This window comes from Acanthaster planci, linkage group LG02, assembly GCF_054643075.1.
Source record: "Acanthaster planci isolate LZ-2023a linkage group LG02, COTS_SCS, whole genome shotgun sequence".
Lineage (NCBI taxonomy): Eukaryota > Metazoa > Echinodermata > Asteroidea > Valvatida > Acanthasteridae > Acanthaster > Acanthaster planci.
Genome location: NC_141778.1, coordinates 6614597 through 6635906, shown reverse-complemented (window position 1 = coordinate 6635906; position 21310 = coordinate 6614597). Strand labels below are relative to the sequence as shown.

Sequence of the window (21310 nt, the reverse complement as noted above, 5' to 3'; positions counted from 1 at the left end):
CCATGTTGATTCTAAAGGTTCCGCTAAATCAGTAGTAGCATATTGCATTTATAATGCGATCGTAAAATTAGTCTGAAGTGTGTGTGTTGACTTTCTCTGGATTTGATTGAGTCGTTAGTGTACCTTTGAATTTTGATGCATAATGTCTTGATACTCTCAAAAATTGCAGATTGGGGAAATGGAATGGTACTTATATTGATACCTATTGTGTGCACTTATTGCACGCTGTTGGTTCCTGCATTTTCAGTCCGAAGGACAGTGGAGGAACTAGGAACTATTTTTTTGTGACTTGAGTGGAGTCATTGTGATGTAGTGACTCGAGTCAAGTCGAGTCGAGTCATTAGGTATAAAATCCAGCGGAGTCGAAAAATAAGCGAAATTTAAGTGCCTACTCCCGCAAATTTGTCCTTTCATGGCGTATAACGCTTTAACTGAGTTTCAGCGGAACTGAAAGACAGGCAGACTTTTTCGATCATGGAGTAATATTCATAGCTACCAATGAGTGAAATAATGGTTCAGCAGAAGGTTGCTTAAAGGCCGGTTCATACTTTACGCGAAAGCTAGTGCGAATGCGAATTCGAGCGAAATTTCCGTGCAAATCGTCAACTTCGCTTTTGCACTCGCCTGCCATATGAACCGACCCTTACAGTTTGCATGGCTACTGAGCAACGCTGATCGTTCTATTAGCGGGAAACCTGAAGTGCTGGAGTGATTTTTATTCAGTTTAAAACGTCATTTTCAGTGACAAGGAGAACCTCAATGCATACGCTTCATATTTCCTGGATTAAGTTATTGTGGCGAATGCAACTGACACCTCTTGTGGTGGACCCAGTAACTGGCCGGATCAGGGATGGAATTGACCTGGCCCAACCCCACAAATATATTTATTAACCTTGAGCAAGGATGAGCGGCTACCCTGACACAAGGGGGGATATCAGTTAACGAACGGCGGACTAAGCCTAGGGGCAGTTCGTTGGGTGGAAGTTTACCACCAATTAGGAAAGACTGGATTCATCTGGCAATACAGTAATGAAACACAGGGAAACCTAAATAAACCTCACAGTGACACAGGATTTCCAAGGACAATAATCAAGTATTTGATTTATTGCAATAAAAATCAATAAGGTATATAAATCACACAAGGTTTATGTACACAATACACCTAACAAGTCAATACAATATGCCTCACGACTAACTTAAACACAGCTAGCCTACAACCCAAGGGTTACCTCACTAAATAGTGATAGCCCTCACACAAATAACACAGAGTGTCATGCAAAACAGGGTCGATCTAACGAAAGGGAAATTACCCTCACAGCGATCTGAGTACATCAACAGCAAACAGCAAAGACCACTAGCTCCCAGCCTAGGTTCACGACACTCAGCTCTATCACTAAAGTAATCTAGACCCAATACGGTTCGCTACTACACCTACCAGTTACAGTCACTACACGCAGCGCCCCAGGTGCAGCGTCCACGCTATACCTCACACAGTCACAGCACAGAACGGTAGACTGCGTCCTCCAAGATCCTGCCACTCTGCGACCCAGCAGCGAAACTCACTAACTGATTGTGCGCGCTTTAAGCACGCCGCAAGCGCCCAGACCTAGTGCTCTACGCAACGCTGATTGGTCAACGCAATGCTTTATAAATCATGACTTAGACTGGCATTCATGCCTACCCCTGTTTCGTCACATTATCATGTTTGTACAATTTGCACACAGTTTGCAGTTTTTGAGTGCTTTTTGGCCGATTTGATTTAATTCACGCAACTTAATTGAAGCTTATTGAAGTCTGAAAGAAGTAGTTTTGTGTTTACTGTTTGCTGTTTTGTTTTTCTTTTTTTATTTTCTTTTGGTTTGGCTTTTGCTATTGACTGTACTTGAATTCAATTTCGTTTCTTTCGCTTCCAAATTCATTTCCTTGTTACGCAATTCGTATATGACAACTTCCAGGTATGTGGTGAAAGCTGGCCATCTCGACAATGGTATTACACGGCCCATTAGGGCAAAGTGTCGAGTATCAATAGGCTCTTCCGTTGTATTCTCTTTGCAAAACGCCTGCGCATTCAAAAAAGTTAATTGAATTGCAGCTATTACGTGAGGCAATTCAATCCAGCGCAGCAGCGGAATAATTATTGGACGGACAGCCGGATTTTGAATGAGAGAGAAAAACACGAGTTAGCTGCTCTTTCCCCTTTGCTTATATCCGATGATTAAATCGAAAAAACAGTACATCATTACCGCAGAGGGAAGGGTAGGATGCACATTAAGTCAGGCAAAGACCATGAAATACCCTGCATTCCTGGGAGCAAACAGGTGCCACCACTGCAAATCGCTCAAATACAATGTTGTCGTTACTAACAGGCAATGTAAGGCAGGGTGAGGGTGGATGATGTAGTAGGGTCCTTCAACCAAAGGCAAACACAACAACCATTCACTACTGGAAAACTTCTGTTTCGAAAAAGTATAACCAATATATTTAGTTCATTTTTAGAATTGCATTGCCAATTAAAGAAATTCTATTTGCTTGAAAAAACTAACAAAGAATTTACAAGACAGAACATAGAGTAAATTTGTAGTGAAAACCACAAACACTACTAATCTTATACTGGTCAGTAGACCTATCACGTGAGATTCATGAACTACAAAGGCGTTTGGGGTTTTTGTATAATAGATATGATTACGGGAGTTTAGTCCTCTCGAAATTTCAGGGCGAAAAATAGGAATCTGTGTATGCAAATGGTAACAATCCTCTTAGGTAAAGAGAAAGCGTCGACCATGCCAACGGTACGTGTGTTAACACTAGAAATAAATAATTGTTGTTTATATTGATTTGTTTATATTGTTTTATATGATTATATTGATATTTTGATTTAATTTGCAAGAGCAACAGCTTCATTGTTCTGTGTAAAATGCATAAATGACAGTTAAGCAAAACGTCATTGACTAAAAAACTCGGCTTCAGCGTGAAGTCTATGAGTTCCTTTTACTGTCAAGAAAAGGTTACGGTATTTGTTGGAACTATGTCTCCAATAGATACATTAGACAGGGAGGTAAATTTGACTCTACATTCCACAAAAAACATAACGGAGAGCAATGATCAATGATCCATATATGATATCACACAATACACCTTAAAGCAATGCTTTCTGTTTTGCTTTGAACTTTGTTACTTTTTACTTCAGTTGACTTAATGTACACTAAATTCACTACATACATCTTAGCGGTCAGTGATTGCATACTGCAAGTGTGGAATCCACCATTTCAAAAGTTAAATCTATAAAAATTCAACCTTTACTTTAGTGTTTAATTTTTAAAAACTCGTTTTCAAGGAAACTACTGAAAAACCTGAAAACACACTTGAATTGTTGAATTAACCCTAAAAAACTGTGAATTTAACTCAATGTGTAGTAACTGAACTAAAGCCCCCCCCCCAAGTCTCCAGTTTCTGGTCAGTGTACACATCGCCGTAGACCTGTGTGTCGGTAAGATAAAAAAGCATTTTACTTGGCATAAAAAATGTCCAAAATCTGCCAAACTTGCTCGATCGAATGGAATCCTGCTAATGTGTTTCAAATGGAGTACAGTTGAGTAATACAGTAAAGGAGTCCCTCTAAGCCCTCTTTACATTAGGTCGGGCGCTCTTTTTCAGATGAAGTCATTTCTGTGTTTACAAACGAGATAGTCTATGTCCTGTTTGCATGTACAGGCTGAAAACGATTTTAAACAGTTAATATTGTGGTGCCATTCTATTTTAGTATTTGTAGTTCCCAACGGTAGGCCTACGTGCACATGCAGTCACGTTGTATGCGAACATATTTCCAGAAAAAAGTGAGGGTGAAATAAGCTGCGTCGCCGGACCACCACGTATTTTCTTTGTAAAGAAGGCTTTTCTGGTGGTTCACAAGCGACTATGAAATGCTCAAGTTCAAAAGTTGAAAAAGTGTTTTAACTAAAGGGATTGGGTAATCTATTTTTCCCGAGGGTCGTTTAATCCAGTTTCCAGACGTAAAGATTTATGCGATAACACATTCAGTGAATAATGTGTCCCACACTTCTACTAATACAGGTTGCATTCACTGTTTTACACGTTATTTGGTCTGAGGGCAAGTATATCAATCCATCATGTTTCATTCTGTCCATGTCAATAACTGGCTTATTAGGCATAAATATATTCAGTATAATTATCTGAATTTTCCCTGCAATAAGAAATGTCACAAAAGCTTGCTCGTAACTGAAATATTGCCAAAGGAACGCCGTGGAATGCCCGGGCGAATGTGAATGCACTTTTGAGTGTAATCTGGATTGGAATACACTTTCTTTGACAAACTCTACAATGAATAGTAATAATTGCAGAGGTAATTGAAACGATGCTAAGCCTCTTACAGTTTCGCGCAAAAAATACCGCTTCCTAAGAAAGGGCTGCTATGTTGGCAAATTCTTTACATTTGTAGAAACGTCGCTTCTATCAGTAACAAATGACATGTAGATTTTTTAAAAGGTGCGTCACAGGATTGAATTAAATCAAACTCGCTGTGGTTACAAATAGTTGACATACTTTAACAACCGCACGTATATTTTCTGAGGAATCAGTGAAACTGTGCATATTTCCTGTACGCCAGCCTCTGGTACTGTTAGTCCAAACTATTGTAATATTCTAAAATAACATCACATCAGACAAATATTTACAAAATGAAACAAAAAAATCAGCAGATCATGAACGCTCAAAAAAGTACGTGTAAATTTTGTCTGCTTGAAAGGCAAGAATACTTTGCGACAGCCCATTAAGCATCGTCCAAAACACCAAAGATATTAGCCTTGCACTGCCTAAGATTTCATTAATGTGTAGCACTATAGAGGCCACACTTTAACGCTGAATGAAATTGAATACAATACTTTTCACTGTCCAAAAGTAGCCCTACCCATTGCATTTAATTCGTTTAAATTTAACGGGAAAATATAACGCTTCAGCCGCTCTAAAATCAGAATGCTATCTTTAGAGTAGTACCATGCAAAGCAGTTTGTGTTTCTGTGCATCCGAGATGTAAATATGTGCCGTTACATCCAACGCTTATTTTAATAAACCGTGCTTATATACTGGCTAAAAAGTTACAAATCAAAATACTATTTTAGGCCTATCTGAGTATACATATATCAATAATACGATATCTCATATAATACATAATTTTATCTGAGTATTTATCAATTCTATAATATAATAATATAATTGAAAATGAAAATCTAAATTCGTTCTCTTAGGCTATAACCAGACATTATTTTTTAAGACGTCAGTTGATAACTTTTTCATGTGATGATGCTATGCGTTTTAGCTTCAGCGTGCTTATAGATTGGGGAATTCTAATTTGTGCCAGGTGAATCCGGCATCCTCCAGCTGCATGCAAGTCATATCCACGCTGACTTTATGCCATCTGTTGGGGAAAAGGTTTGGAAAAAAAGTACGTCAAAAGTTACCCGAAAAGTAGATGGTCGGCAAGACGTCATGTAGTAGGCCTACATTTGTGGTCAACCGTTTGGGCACAAGCCGTTGTTTAAAATGAACATTTTCCTGATGGTTACTGGTACTTCTAGTGGCAAGCAGGTAAAGATCGAAGCTGAAGTATAAAAAATAATAATTAAAAAAATGAAATCAAAGATGCCAGAACACAAGGCTTGTGGGATGCTTTATGTAAGGTACTCAGGATATTATCAAAAGCCAATTCACGGGTTAAATCACAAGTATAAGGTAATGAACAGTAAATTTTTACAAGCTTGTATTCAATTTGTGACTTGCTTGTGTGCAATGCGTTGATTATACAGCTCGACAACCTGTTGTTGCTCTAATGATGAGAATGAACGTCAATCAATCAAAACGTCAAACCTCTAAACGGAGTAAGTCCGTTTATACGTTTGGGATTTGCTTGTTTGCACAATATTTATGATCACCTTCAAAACCAAGTATATACTTATTTACGAACCCAATTTTGTTATTTTTCTTCGGCATTCAATACCATCAAGCCTCACGTTCTCATGAGTAAGGTGCCAGGTAATAACCCGTACTTGGTACTTCGGATTAATGATTTTTTACCAAACAGATCACAGAGGGTTAGGTTTGCAAACACAGTGTCTGAAGTTATTTACATTAGCACAAGTGTCCCTCAAGGGTGTGTTTTGTCCCTATGCTGTTCTCATTGTATACAAGTTATTTCTGTCTTTAGAGTGGATCATGTGTTATGATCACTGCTATTACTGGACTGATTACTAACAATTGTGATAGTGAATATAGAAATGAGATTTGCAGATTTGTTGAGTGATGCCATCGTAATCACCTGATTTTGAACATACAAAAAACCAAAGAAATGATATTCAACTTTTGTAAAACAACTAATAGCATTGAACCTATCACAATCAACAATACTCCAGTTAAAGTGGTTCATGAGTTTAAGTACTTGGGGGCAATTGTTGATGACAAACTAAGTTGGAATGCGAATACAAGTAGAATTTCCAAACTATCTAACCAACGGCTTTACTTTTTAAGAAAATTAAAACCTTTTTATGTTAATAATCAGATTGTAAAGATTTTCTTTCAGAGTACGGCTCAGTCAATTATAACCTTTTGTTTTATTAGCTGGTTTAACCCACTCTCCTTGTGTAATCTTGAAAACTCCATCGCACAGATAAGCAAGCCCGGAGGATTACTGGGGTCGATTTTTTTAGAAATCGCCCAACGTCATGTTACCAGAAAGTTCAATGAAATATCGTTTAATTCTACCCACCTCCTCAATCCCTTCATTATTTGGAATCGATCTGGTAGGGTACGCCAACTTGCACTCAAGACAAACAGACTCAAGTCGTCTTTCTTGCCATGGGCCATCCATATTTTTAATTTATCTTTTACTAAATAGGCCTAATGCGTTCTTTTAATCTATTTTATCTTACTAAACTGTGATTTTTGTGTCGAATTCACCGTTCCAATGTTTCTAATGCTGTTTTTGACCCTTTATCAGTTTGTTTATATCCCTTGTACCTCCTCCATCCGCCCATTTTCCCTCCTCACCGTCCTCCCTATTTTCCACCTTCCTGTATTTGTGTTCCTCCATCGTTTCCTTCCTTACAATTTCACCCCATCGTCATCGTAATTCTGAATCTGTAAAATGTGTATTGTTGTAATTGTTGTAACTGCGTGTATCTATAATCTATTGGTATTTTTAGGTTAAATATTTTAATGCTAATGTTTTAATGCTAATCTTATATTGTACACTAGGGAGGTAATGTTTGTGCTTTTTATGTTCTAAGCATGACAATAAATGTTGGAATCTTGGGAAATATGTAAACGGATTTGAAACTTTTCGTTAAAACGTTTGAACGTGTAAACGTCCCACCCTTATTGCTTTACATTTACTTTAAGCCCTCCTTGTACCACAATGATGCCCAGCATCTCCTGGTGGTAAAGTTAACTTCATTTCAGCAAAATAACGTATTTTGTTCATCAGTTGTAGTATTTTACTTGACGGTGCATTCAAGATACATCCGAGTCCAACAGGCGCGAGGTTATACTGATCCATCCACCTGCCAACGGGTACCAAGAATTTTTACCTCAGAGGTATCGTGGTACCGTTTGTTCTTCTAACATGAAAAGCCCTCGCACAGACTAGTCACGCCCATAGAAGGTCACTTTTCAACAAACAGCGACTGGGGTTGTTTCCGAATTTTTTTGGTTCTCAATCTGAATGTACAACGCGACGGTACAAACGCCTGTCAAGGGAAACAAACGGAAAACCTGAAGATTGTGACCAAAGATCGTTCCCGGCGCTATGCGATCTTTGATTGTGACCAATAAGAAAATACCAGACAGATACATACCATCGGGAGCCTCAGAGACGGTCGGAAATGTCATCTCTTTATTTCCATTATTGATGCTGTTCATCGTGGCATTGGACGAGGCGTGCGGTTTGAGACGGCGTGAAAACTGGCGACGGACGCGGCCAAATGCTTGTTTAACCTACGACACAAGGTGCAGGTGAAAGAACGTTTAAAAAGGTAGAGTATGAAATTAATCAAAAAGCTCAAAAAGGATGGAAGGAAGGAACTCAGATGCATCAGCTCAATGCGTTATTAAAAACAATAATAGAAGCCTAGCAATGCGACAAATTCAGCGCGTGCCCTTTAGGGGAGCATGCCATTTCGTTTCCTGCCATCTCAGGCTAGTGCATGATTAATTGGAGTCAATGGCATCTTGGGCCTACTAACTGTCCACAAACACCTCAAACAACATGAGCGGCAACAACAGGAAATACCACCCAGATGTAATGAGGAAGACAGGTAAAATCGGGCTCGCCATAATTCAAACTGCGAAGAATCTTACACTGAGCATCCAGATCTTACAAGATTATGGAAAATACGACGTAACATCTTATATGCAGAGATTGCATAGGTCTATTATCTCACACACTCACTTGTTCTGAACATTTTTTTTTCTGTGCGGAGTAATATATTCATTGAGCGAGTTTCGCATATTTCATACCAGTGCGAATTCACAAGGGCCCAATAAACTCCACAAAGTGTAAACGATAACTGAAAGATCTGTTGACGAGATCTTCATGTGTGTGATTTCAAATCCGTAGGCATCAGCCATGCCGGAACTCACCTCCTCAGTGTTCAGACAGTACAAGAAAAAGATGAACACGCCCTAGGGTGAAAGATAAGCAATAAAGGTTATCATTAGGACGGTTGGTGATGCATGCAACCAGCTCCTTCATGAGCATATTTATTGAAAAAACGTCGACTTTCCTGATAGTCAAAAACTCCATCTGTACCTGTGATGAGTTCAGAATGACGAAGAGATAGTAGAAGAAGAGTTTGGAGTCTTCAGCTGTGTTGAGGCCCAAACCAAAGAGCCAAGCAAATCCCATGACAGGCTGAACAATCAACAGTGCCCTCGTGAAAACCCTGGGAGAAAAAAGTTAAAGGAGGTGGAAGGTTCTTTCCTCTTAATCCAAATCCAATTATTCAATAAGCTTCAGCTAAAATCGGTCTATCTTATCCTCTTTAGCATGTACGTTTTGATTGCCTATCATATAACTGTAAAATGAGAAGGATGGTCTACCAAGAACCCACTTTCGTATACATTATTGAACCATATTCTCAACGAGAGGAAAAGATCGAGTTCGCAATTAACAGTTTCAAAGCATTAATGGATGTCTCTTTAGGCTAGTTATCCTAGTTCGGGTTTGAGTTCTCTTAGTTCCTCAGAGAATAGTGGCAACAAGAATCACATCAAATTAAGACCATAACCAAAAAGGGGAAACAGATCATTCAACCCCCCCCCCCGAAATTCTGTCTGTTTCTAACCAGGTGCAAAATTGAGATTTCAAATGTGGTTTTATTGTAAAAAGGTTATGGCGATGGAAAACGCAATATATATTTTTATGTGTCAATGTAGACTTAGTGCAGGAATTCTATGATTACTTTATTTTGGCAACTTCAGTCTTGCTTTTCAGGACTTGCAGTTTCAGTAGTGCCGCCAATGTGTAGATCAGAAAGACCACATTTACCTATATTTAAATGAACGTAGATGAATTGGAATAGCCATTAATTAACAAAAGAGAAATAACTTCAACATAATCACTTTTTACGTGTCTTTAATTAAAAAATAATCCTCAGACTGATTGTAAAATTACGGACTATATTTGTTTGGACTGAGTTAAAACCACACCTAGACGCATAACTGTGGTGACATTATCAAAATTAATAAAACGAATACACAAACAATTGCAATTTTGAAGGATGAACGACAGATTTTCTCTAGAGAAAATCAGAAAATTGATCTTAATTACCATCATAACAAAGATGACGGGAGCAATAAATGCCCATTTACTCGCCCCATTCAGCCAGCAACTGTGTAGGACAAAAATTAATGAGCATCTCAATTAGATTCGAGTTAAGTACATTCTATTCGTTCAGATACGGCAGATTTCCTCTTTGACTTTCCAAGAAAAAACTGCTGTCATTTTGTAGGTTTGCAAATCGAAGCTCACAGTGACCTAAACTTTTACATTTAAACAAACGAAAATTAATCTCTTTGACACTCTAGTCGTTTTGCTTTTGTTTCGATTGTTGAAACAAAAGCCTATTAGCTAGGTAACCCACTGCCATTGGGGAGTGTAAAAAATATTCACCATACTGTTTCCGCAAACGAAAGAACGATTATGAGATACGATTACCTCAAATTCGCGTTTCATATACTTACATTTCTTAATGACATAAAAATTGGCCACTACAAAACTGAATACTTTGCGTGAATGTAAATGAGAAGATAAATTTCTTAGAGCAAGGCACCCACTAAAAATAGCTGACAGAAGGGCAATTCCCTGCCCCTGTTAGGTCCCGTGAGATTGCAAATGAATCGAACACGACTTACTTTTCGCCTGTGCCGTAACTATCAAAAGCAGAGGCGAGGGATATTAAGACCACAGGGACTGGCGAACCTGGAATTCGGGATTCAGAAAGGAAAACAGGGTAAAAAGGAAAAACAACTCACCAAGCTAAATTTCCGCCAACAATTTTGGCTCCAACATTCCGTGTTGCACGGGCACATAGTGTACATAGTTTTACAAGAACTTCAGTACATTTGCAGCTTCTTTGTTTAATTAATTAAAGTTTCAAGTTTTACGTTGGCCTGCTTTGCAAAAGACGTCGATAGCTGCCTGACCCATTAACATCCTGCAGAAAATGCAGTACTCAAAATGACACCATTTGGTGTCAGATGAGCCATAATTTTGGTATTTCAAAGTGGCAATGTCACTCGAGAACAAAGCACGCAAGCTTGAACATGTTCAACGCGTACGAGTTGACAAGTGACCACGTTTGATTAGGCCTATGTACACTACAACGCAAGCGGGTACGAGCTATAGGAATACTTAACTCGCTCATTAATACCAGATGCTAAAAGATTATTTTTTTTGCCGTGCCACAGGCTGGCTTTTATTTGAAACTGAACGTCAATGATTATCTAATCTTTAACTAACAATTTTAGTGACAAGAAAAAAGACACCTTCAAGTAAAAACATTTTGCAAAACTTATACACGTGCACATCCTTTTCTCTGGACCTGAAAAAACTCATAGACTAAGAGAATCCCTACCAAGATTAGGCCTATGGAACCAGTATTTTAGAGTGAAAGCGATTTGAAAAATAGCTTTAAGTGCAAAACGTTTTCAATCTCAAATTCACTTTCTCAAATTCACTTTCTTAAGTCAAAAAACACAAAAAAGACAGTTGTGGATTTGACATACATTTGCCCGATCATTCTCTGAGTATACATTCAAATTAACCTTCAAAAATAAGCAATTTTTCTTTTCGAGTTGAGAACAAATACAGTGTAAACCAATCAGTGCTAAGGCGTCTTTACTCACCCCAACCCAACAACAAGAACTGCCAACGGCGGACTCGGTGAAACGCGAACTTGGCACTGACGTAGAGCAAGATGCCCTCTATCAGCATCCAGCTGAACATGGCCAACAGTAGATAGTGCAGCAGGACAGCGACAGCCTTGCAGGCGGTCCTCTACAGAGAAACAAAGAAGCGGAGGATCGTGCTATGCTTTAGAGCCTCCTGTTGCGACTTAAGGTGCTTTTCAGATAAGCCTACACGTTTTCAAAGCGCATCGGGGCCAGGTAGGTATGCGTAAATTATGACGAGCGTCCTTTTAAATGTAGGCCTAGGCCGAACTTTAGTTCAGCTGAAGCCCCCGTAGGCCTATCGGTTGAAAAGAGCGACATTGGTGGCTGATTGTTCAATCAAGGGCAGCCTCTTTGTTACAACACGACCACAACGCATCATATTTATTCGTGGACCAGCTACGTACGGTTTTCTCACAAAGGAGCTACCATTGCTGGGAAAATTGGGCCCTCTCATAATCTGGCTCAGAAGAGATAAAATAATTATGCTATGCGTGTACGGATAAGACTACAAAACTCAAATATTGAAAAGTTTCCTAACAGTGTCAATGCACAAAGTGTTGTTGTGGTTACTGATCGTAATCCAGCCAAGGAAAACCATCAAGTCTAAAGAGCCCTTCACACAAGACTATGACTAATTACTGGTTGGGGAAATTGATAAAATCCTTCAGGATTCTGTCCAACGAGATGGGTTGAGAAGCGAATGAAACATTGAAGAAGCTCGGCAATATTGGCTGGAAACGTATCTTGATTGTAAACCGTCCTAAACAATTACTTTTAGATGTAGTTTCCGGCTGAAATCTTGTCTCAGGCATGGAGGGTTCTGTGTCATTAAATGCAACCTAGAATCTTGCTAATAAGCCTTTTGCGAGTTAAAGGTGAATAAAATCTGGTACATGAACGTAACAATTTGAATTCTTAAAACTGAGACACATTTGCTATAACCCGTGATTTGGGCAAATTTTTGCTTTGTTCCATAAGAGACGCCTTGCACAAATACACTGTTTTCAATGGATAGGGCACAAAGGATGTAGTCCATTCCATAGATGATGGTCACTAGGCAAAAGCTTGCCCCGAATCACAAGGTATAGTGTCAGTGTCTTTACTATGGGGAATTCAAATTGTTACGTGTATCTGCAATCCGATAACGCGGTACACTAGATCTTGTCCGAATTCAACTCGCAAAAGGCTTATTAAGTCCTTCGCTGGAGACAATAGACACCTGAGATGATTTATCGTATTATTAAACTGCATCATGAGGCATACTTACGTTTGACACATGGGCATCGATTCCCGTCAGGAAAATGAGCTGTGACATCAGCAACGCTACAGACAAGTTGGTATGGACCATCCCGCGTTCAGTCTTGTACATCCTTAACGCCAAATACAGAAACAGAAGAACAATCCAAAAGAGTATGACATGAGTGGAGATGCAGATATAAATAATACAAGACCCTTCTGCTGACCCAGACGTTTCTGTCAATTATTTTTGTCACACATTTGCTATATCGTTGCCTTTAAGAGGTGGGAAGTGTCGCCGACGTCCATGCCGTTGAAAAATATCGCATATTTAATCTATCTCTGTAGCTGGCAACAGAAACCTCCTAGAGAGTGGTTTTTGTGTTCTGCGAAATGTCTAAAAGTACCGTTTTCTTTTCACATTCTTTCTAACGCAACTGTTAACTAAAGCTGTCATGATTCTAATGGTAGGTTTGGTCGCACAGTCATTGTCTGTTAAACAAAGTCAGCTTAACCTGGCTGTCACGTGGATCACAATTTCATAAAAGTTTCTATACACATGCACGAAGAAGCGTGACATCTTTGTTGGAAAACGGTCATACCAAACACTCATAATTCAATAGCTGATTTTGAAGTAGATATGCACGCTTAACTTAACAACAAAGCTTCCATGGCGTGGTCACAAATCCCAAGGCAAACGGGGGACTTTTCAAATTTCGAAAGATTTCTGATTTGAAGTAACGGGAGTTAATCCCAACTAGAATTAGTCCTGGAATCCTCCAATTTCCAGTCATACCCATCCGATGGGTAAGTAGAGTTGAACAGTCGCAACTGTCGACCTCCTCCATATACCAAGTATATAGCAATCTGGACGCACTTCTTGTAGACAGGGGGTTTGCAAACGAAGAATGAGTACAGCATTTGAGAGGAGGGATGCTTGGGGGACTTCAGCCCCTTTGGGGTTCTGCATTCACCAGTTATCAGTCCCTATGCTGAATTGTTAGTATCCTTAGCTAAATGAATCATTTAAGGAGCAGGGTTAAGGTTTCCTTTGTGACCAGAAAGAAATTCCTACAAAGGGCGTCGAGTTTATGAGACGCTGACTCAACTTTAGCGTGTTGGTGAGTCTAAAAAAATCTGAAAAAAGACGACTCAAGATATTTAATGACTACCCATGAAACAAGCGATTAATGGTGCTCGTCTGGAATTCTGTCAAAGGTCTTTAAAAAATACCGTAGAAGACAACTGTCTCCAAACTGTGCGAGTCCATCAGTATAAGAACAAACGTAATGCACCTGACTTACTTCAGGACTGCGTAGATGACCAGCATAAATGCCAGGCAGATGATGGAAAGTGAACCTCCAAGAATGGATAAAATATTCAAGGCTTTCTCGTCGTCCGGGGGAAGTGGTTCCTATCGAAAGAAGCAAAGTCTTGAAAATAGAGATAAGCTCAACATTGGTCTACACAGATGTGTGTTTGGGTGCTAACCAATTTGTGCTTGCTTATAAGGACTCTGGCAACGCCAGATTGTTCGAAAGAGCAAACCAGGGACGTACCCGATGCCTTTTATGATTTCAATTCGAAATCGAAATGAAGACTTTCAAAAGAAAATATTATAAAATGCTCCTAACAAAAATTACAAGTAAAATAACATTTCCGTGTAAAATTCCTTTTAATATGCTGAGTTCAAACACATTGTAAAAACACTTTGGCCTATTAATAATTTCAGTGAGAGAGTAAATAATTAAAACTGATTTTTTTATGTACATTTGCTATTAAATCATACGTTTAACTGCTTCTGTGCCAAACTTGAAACTTGCGCAAAAAAACTGATGCTAATAAAATGATACCTCATTGAGCTGTATTAGTACGGCGAAGTTAGTCAGGTGATTACAAGAGCATGTGGTTGAATTGGCGCTCTCCTTGACCACTGTGCACCCCTGACTAGACCACACCCCTTCATAGGTCTCACTATCAACAATATTAAGACAGAGAGCAAAACAAGTTCACAAGGGAAGAACAAATAAATCACAGGTGTGATGCTTTCCGTGTAAATGGAAGGTGAGTAGACGGGAAATGAAATAAATACCTATTCCTACCGACCTAAATAAACTACCTCCTCTTGTTATTCACTCCATTTCAGTTGTGAGTAGTTATTTAACATGACTATTTGCTGGATTAGATAAACATCTCAAGTAACTGGAATAATAAATCTTCACTTAGGATTTACTAAAATTTAAAAGTGATTAATAAAATCCCCAAGAATTACCCAAAAAACAAAGACAAAGAATATAACAACTAAACAACAGCAAGTTCAAATGGTATATTATCTTACTGATTTTATAACCAAAACAAAGTCGGAAAAATTGGAGAAATATACAAAACTACATTTGAGCACACATGAATACAAGCAAGAAGAAACAATCACAGAATACAGAAGGTAAAACAAGAACTGCACGTAAGCATACTGAGCTTTGTTCTGCGGCTTGTTGGAGCCCAGATGGCTAATTAAAACTCACTCATCAAAAATCTTCCAAAATGTGCACACCCGTTTTGCGTTTCCAGTGATCACCTATATTGGGGAAGACCAAAATACAAGGAACACTAAGTTAATAATACACTGCAAAGCGAGAAGTTCAAATGCTGTCCAGTCGCCGGTAGGCTATCCCTTGGCCAAAGGCAGTAAAGAGGTCATACCGAGCAGTTCAAAGCGAGTAGGCCTAATACAATATCTATTTCAAAAATACGAGCGTTTCACAATAGTGCCCCTCCAAGAGCGTGCAACGCATTGGCCAATCACTACGCTCGAAATCTGTCAACCCTCTCCAAACGTGCATTATATCGATCGACAGATTTTGCATATTGTAATTGGCCAACGCATTGCAAAGTCTTGGACTCGCACTACTTGTGAAACACCCGTATTAAACACTTAGTTGTATGCAATTAACAAATAAGGCCTGTAATATGCATTTACAATTTCGAAGACTGTCTGCACACTCTAAAATCATTTATTTTATCTACACGTTTGGCATTTAAGTACCTCCGTACTTCGCAGTTTGCACAGTTCACGTGTTTGTAAGATGAACCTTGACCCCCTGATACAATATGGTAGAGACAGACATGCACGAACGGCACAGTTTTTTGGCAGGTGTGAGAAGCACGACTTCCACACAGAATATCTTTCCATTGCTCCATGATTAAACTGGTTTGGTAACCCGATCTAACACGCTGAATATAGACCGACCTGCACTGGCGTGAAATAGGCCTACCACTTAAAATACAAGTTCTGGCACCATCGTTCGACTGAACAACTGAAAGGTAGGAAACTGGGCATGTGACATGAATGACGGATTGGTAGGACAGGTAGGACCCAATAGCGCACAAGGTAGGAGGACACGTTTGTTTTTTTGTTCCTCTTATGCTTGGGCATGATGCTGTATACAACAATGGTATTATTATAATACCATTGTTGTACACAACATCATTGGTAATGGTTCTGGTAATGCAATAGCAAACTGTACACGTGCACACTCAAGGGCAAATGTCGATCTTGACATTAAGTAAAGATTGCCATGATTTATGTAATCGAACAAAATATGATTAAAGTAAAAATGCCTGTTTGTATGGTATTTTTCATTGGTCCTTGGTTTACAAATATTAATGTTCCCCCTTGACTGTCACTTATGGGATCATATCCTACTTTTAATTTCTGATTTACATGACTTATGCATGTTTTGAAAGCTTTTATTATGTACATGTGGTGGGCATGGAGGGGCTTTTAACAAGAAGGTTCCTTACCACCTTGATGCAAGGAGCAGCAGGGTTCTCAGTGTACAGGGTTGCAAACTTGTGTTTTTTTCCTGAAATTCACCCTTAAAAACCTGACGGTCTTATGGGCCCACTCCATCACAAGTACATGGACACTGGACAATTGGCACTAGTCCAGCTTTTCGTGAGGCAGTGAAGAAAGTAGGCTACTGGAATTTTTCATTGGCCTCGCAAGTCCACAAGCATCACAATTATTAATTGTGACTTTCAAAAAATTATATTTATTTACAAAAACTGAAAGGGCTACATGGCACCGTGATCAGAATATTTACCAGAATGCAGTGCTCTGAAATATGTAATTGTCACGGTAATCAGAGCACTGATTATATATTATATTCTCGTCAATATTTTATTTACTATGTTGTCAACAACTATATGGGGCTTTTAAACTTGTCAATTCATAGATTCAATATGGTTGTATTCCAAAGGCATACACATGATGTATGTGGAGATATCATTAGATCATCACTAATGTTGCATGCTCCCACTGAAATTATGAACATTTTGATAGAGCAATAAAGGAGTAAACCCTTCTCAGGTGGATATCATCACTGAGGCACAGCACTCCTTCAGAGAGTTAAGTGTATGTTGTGTCCTGGTAGAGTTGGAGTGTTTTTATCAATGAACATGATGCTTATCAACGATGGCAGCTGGAATACATTCTGCACAGTATGCATTTTATAAACTTGTGGAGAGAAAGTCCACCACCAACTCCTTTTTATTTGGGGGGGTGTCAACTTCCCACCCCAACTCTTCACCATTATTTCTTTTTACTTTCAACAATGGCAAACCTGAATATTGATGTAGGAAAGATCAAAATCATTTGGTTACATGTAAATTGTGCCAGAAACAAAAGAGAGATCATTGTCTCCCCAAATGGGGTTTAAAATTTCTGGTAAAAAGACCCCAAACTCACAAAGTTACTGACCATCCGCACGTAATTATCGGAAAAATTATGATGATACTCGGACCCCATGGAGCTTACTAATCAAATAATTTACTGTCATTTTTCTCTTAAACAGCTATTTTCTTCTTTATGTATATTTTATATTTCCATGTTCAGTATTGATGTGAAGTAGATTTAATTATGATTCTAATGCTGACCTTTTCCATTCACGGTTTGTATATTTTTAAGACATTAAAAGCAAGGCAAGCCAAATTATGTCGGACAGTTAAGGAAGATTACTTCATGCGAGCGTCGCCGGCCAGGCCAAAGCACTAAGCACGCCCCCAACGTTCGCTGTAGGTCAGTTCTTTTACGAAAATACAATTTCGTTTGTGAGGTACATTTTTATTTTGCGAGTTACAATTTTATTTGCGATATTGCCTGTTTTTTTTTACTTCTTGAAAATAATAATTTTGGTTTATTCTGACATTTTTGTCATACATTTCTCTTTTGTTTTTAATTTTTCTTCTTTTTGAAATTTTATATTTTAATTATTTTATTTTCTGTTTATTTTTCCTTGTTATTTCTATAGTTATATATTTTTGTTCATTTGTGATTTTATTTATTTATTCAGTTTATATGTTTTTGAGTTTTATTTTCATTCTGTTATATTTGTTCTTAAGTTATTTGTGTTTTCCTGTTTTTGTTTTATTTTTATTTCTCTCGTTTTTATTCTTTGTTTTTTTAAATTTATTTATATTGTAAATCTAATTTTGTTTTTATTTTTTATGTTATCTTTTCTGCCCCGATGACAGCCCGTAGGTTAGCACTGCTAAAACAGAGAACAAAATTTCTGTTTTCTCGAATTTGGTCAAGGAGTGCCTAGATTAGAATTTTATTTTCCCGTTTAAGCTACAAATTCCCTTTACCTTCTATTCAACGGTCTTATGCAGATCAAAGGAGTCAAGGTTACACTGAATACTTCACCGATGCAGAGTCTGTATTATATTCTGTGAAGGTAAGTGGCTGGCTCTTTGTTAACCCCCTCCCCCCAAAAAAACACGTTGCACTGCTGTACAAACGAGTGGAGGCACACTTGAGACACTCTCGAGCCTTCCGTGTCCTATCGGCTTCGAGCAGGAAACAAAGAGGGCATGTTTTGAAATGAAATTGACAGTCCTTTGGTACGCCTTCACCGGCACCGCAGAGGCGCGCACGTTTGTGCGCGTTTGACGAGGAGCACGCGGGCTGAGTACACGCAACAAAACTGTATGGTCTTCGCGCGCACGCCAAACGCGTGCAAGAACCCAGCTGCAAAGCTTTCAGCAAATGGCAAAAACAGAGCTGACTGTGATTTGCATGCATCTCCAATCTTTTGTTAAATAAATTTGGGTTGCACATTCACGGCCTCATCACAGAAGCTGGTTGCGGGGAAAGTCACGACTTCAAATCACTTTCTCTAGCAATTAGCCAAACACCATTCCACTTTTACTTTTTTAGGTGGGTCAAACTTCTTGAGGATGGCAGAGTCCACCACTAAAACTGTATTAGGTGAAATCAGCCAGGGTCATTTGGAATGTCCAATTTGCTTTTGCCGTTTTAAAGAGCCCAAGATCCTAGACTGTCTTCACAGCTTCTGCCTGAACTGTCTGGACGGAATGCTGAGTGCCAAGCAGCCGGACACTTCCAAGATCTCGTGCCCAGTCTGTAGGAAGGAGACTCCAGTGCCGGTGGTTGGCTTGCATGGTCTGCTGGATTGTTTCTTCCTGAGTTCCCTGGTGGATGAGTTCAACCAGCGAGAACAATCACTGGAAACCCTGCAGTCAGCGATCGCACCGACATGCGGCGATTGTGAAGAGGGATTGGAGGCTATGTCACGATGTCTAGACTGCGAGACAAATCTTTGCCAGCTGTGTAAGGCCGCGCATGAACGCTCTAAGCGCACGAAGAAACACCAGATCATCGCAATAGACAGTCCAATCACAAAGCAGGTCACTAAAGAAGACCTCGGTGGGAAACACTCACCGAAATGTCACAAGCACGGCAACCAAGACATGCATTTTTACTGCGAGACTTGCGAAGTACTGACGTGTGCCATATGCGCCGCGATAGACCACCGATCTGCAGAACACAAGTACAGTGAAATTGCCGATGCCGTCAGATTACACCGTAAAGAAGTTGAGGATGTCTTGCAGAGGTTTGAGAGGAACAGAGAGGAGTTCATTGCAATAGGAAAATCGGTTGACCACGCAAGAAACAGACTACAATTAATGGTGGTCCGAGCCTGCAATGACATTCAAGCTAAGGAGGAAGAAGAGATTGCTAAGATCAAAAATAAGTCCCAAATTCTTAGGGACAAGATCACTGAGACTGGCAAGAAGAGAGATGAGGAATTTGAAACGGTGCACACACAGAATAAGAACAAGATGGAACGAGCAGAGACTATCGTGGCAGCGGTTACCGAATTAATGCAACAAGCCAATGATTTAGAGCTTTTAAATTTGAGGCCAAAGGTGATGCACAACCTGGATTTCCAGAAAGAGCTCACGTTTGAGAAAGTGAATCATGACAAGTCTTTCATTGGAGTCAGCTGCCAAGCCATCGTGCAAGATAAAAGTCTTGGGAAAATACTTCCTAGAGAGAAATGGAAGTTGAAAACCGAGTTTGGTAAGAGAGGAGATGGAAACGGAGAATTAAACAGTGCAAGAGGCGTTGGCTGCTTCAGCAATAGTGAAATTATAGTTTGTGATAGGCGAAATGAGCGAATATCTGTGTTTACCTCTGAAGGACACTTTAAATCAAAGCTTGATGTGAAAGCGCCTTTCGGCTTTGCTGTGTCGCCAGACGGTCGCCTTCTAGTCAATTGTAAAGATCATGTAAAGATTCTGGGCGCAAGTCATCAATTGATTTCCCAGTTCACTCTCTCACTGGATGATCCTGAAGAGGATAACCGTGTGGCATTTATTACTGGAGGTATTGCTGCTGTCGATAATAAACGGGTGGCAGTTATGCACAAGGGGAGAACGGTCACGTCCCTGCACAATCTTGACGGATCTTTAGACACAGTCATTCCTCATGGTGGCATGGTTCCAGAGGACATTGCTACGAATACTAAAGGTCAGTTAGTTTTTACAAGGTACGGCAAGAGTCGATTAAGTTGCGTAGATACAACAGGGGTCGAGGTGTTCAATGTTCAATGTACTTCTGCCAACGGAGACACGGCAAAACCAGTCGGTGTATGCTGTGACGGTGCAGGTGACATCTATGTTACCCTTCATTGCGGTAATTTCACAGGAAGTGGTGAAATCCACCATTATGACCCACACGGAGTTCACATTGCATGTGTCGCTAAAGGACTGTATTGGCCATTTGGCATCGCCATTTCTCCTCGCAGGGAACTCGTGGTGGCTGATCAGAACTCAATTAAGATCTTTCAGACAATTTGAACGTATAATTGCTTATTGTTATACACTGTAAAAAAACGTTGGTCAAAACAGTGTTGGGCATTTGTAATTTGCCCGACCTTGGTTAAAGCTACCACATTGTTTGTCAGTTTTCCGTTACTGTTGGTCAAACATTGACCAAATATTGGGAAGGATTTGCCTAAAGGTTGCTAAGTTGATATTTTTTACCAATATTGGGTCATACATCAACCCAAATTTGACCAACCTTTCTACAGTGTACATGTATTATGCCAGTTGTTGCTAAACACTACAATTGAGTACCATGAGAGCAATAAGATTTGTTTGAACAAAGTCTTGTATGAAACTGAACGATTTCTGCCTCAAATGGACCAGGAAAACTTAAACGCTAATTTGCTGCAAATTGGACTGTATATAACCCTTTTTGCGAAAAGAGTTACTACATGTACATGTATATTGACTCTTCTTTCATGTA

General features: G+C 39.4%; 2 protein-coding genes across 3 annotated transcripts in view; one reads left to right on the top strand and one right to left on the bottom strand.

The window, feature by feature from the left end:
- Positions 1-1073: 1073 nt before the first annotated feature.
- Positions 1074-21310, bottom strand: part of LOC110986698 (uncharacterized) — a 76586-nt gene continuing 56349 nt past the window's right edge. Inside the window, exons 13-24 of the mRNA XM_022248811.2 lie at positions 15219-15271; positions 14550-14670; positions 14001-14110; positions 12728-12830; positions 11413-11563; positions 10420-10486; positions 9836-9896; positions 9468-9553; positions 8816-8948; positions 8647-8688; positions 7863-8001; positions 1074-5431 (exon numbers count right to left, since the gene is read on the bottom strand). Coding sequence (XP_022104503.2) covers positions 5406-5431; positions 7863-8001; positions 8647-8688; positions 8816-8948; positions 9468-9553; positions 9836-9896; positions 10420-10486; positions 11413-11563; positions 12728-12830; positions 14001-14110; positions 14550-14670; positions 15219-15271 — 1092 coding nt within the window. The 3' untranslated portion in view covers positions 1074-5405. The remainder of the gene's footprint in view (positions 5432-7862; positions 8002-8646; positions 8689-8815; positions 8949-9467; positions 9554-9835; positions 9897-10419; positions 10487-11412; positions 11564-12727; positions 12831-14000; positions 14111-14549; positions 14671-15218; positions 15272-21310) is intronic.
- On the top strand, positions 15795-21279 carry LOC110986699 (uncharacterized). Of its 2 annotated transcripts, XM_022248812.2 has the most exons (4): positions 15795-16017; positions 17663-17773; positions 18367-18431; positions 18914-21279. In XM_022248812.2, the coding sequence occupies exon 4, from the start codon at positions 18934-18936 to the stop codon at positions 20857-20859; it is 1926 nt and encodes a 641-aa protein (XP_022104504.2). In that variant the 5' UTR covers positions 15795-16017; positions 17663-17773; positions 18367-18431; positions 18914-18933; the 3' UTR covers positions 20860-21279. The 2 variants fall into 2 exon arrangements, with proteins under 2 accessions (XP_022104504.2, XP_087004775.1); XM_087148649.1 differs by having other exon boundaries at positions 15795-17773.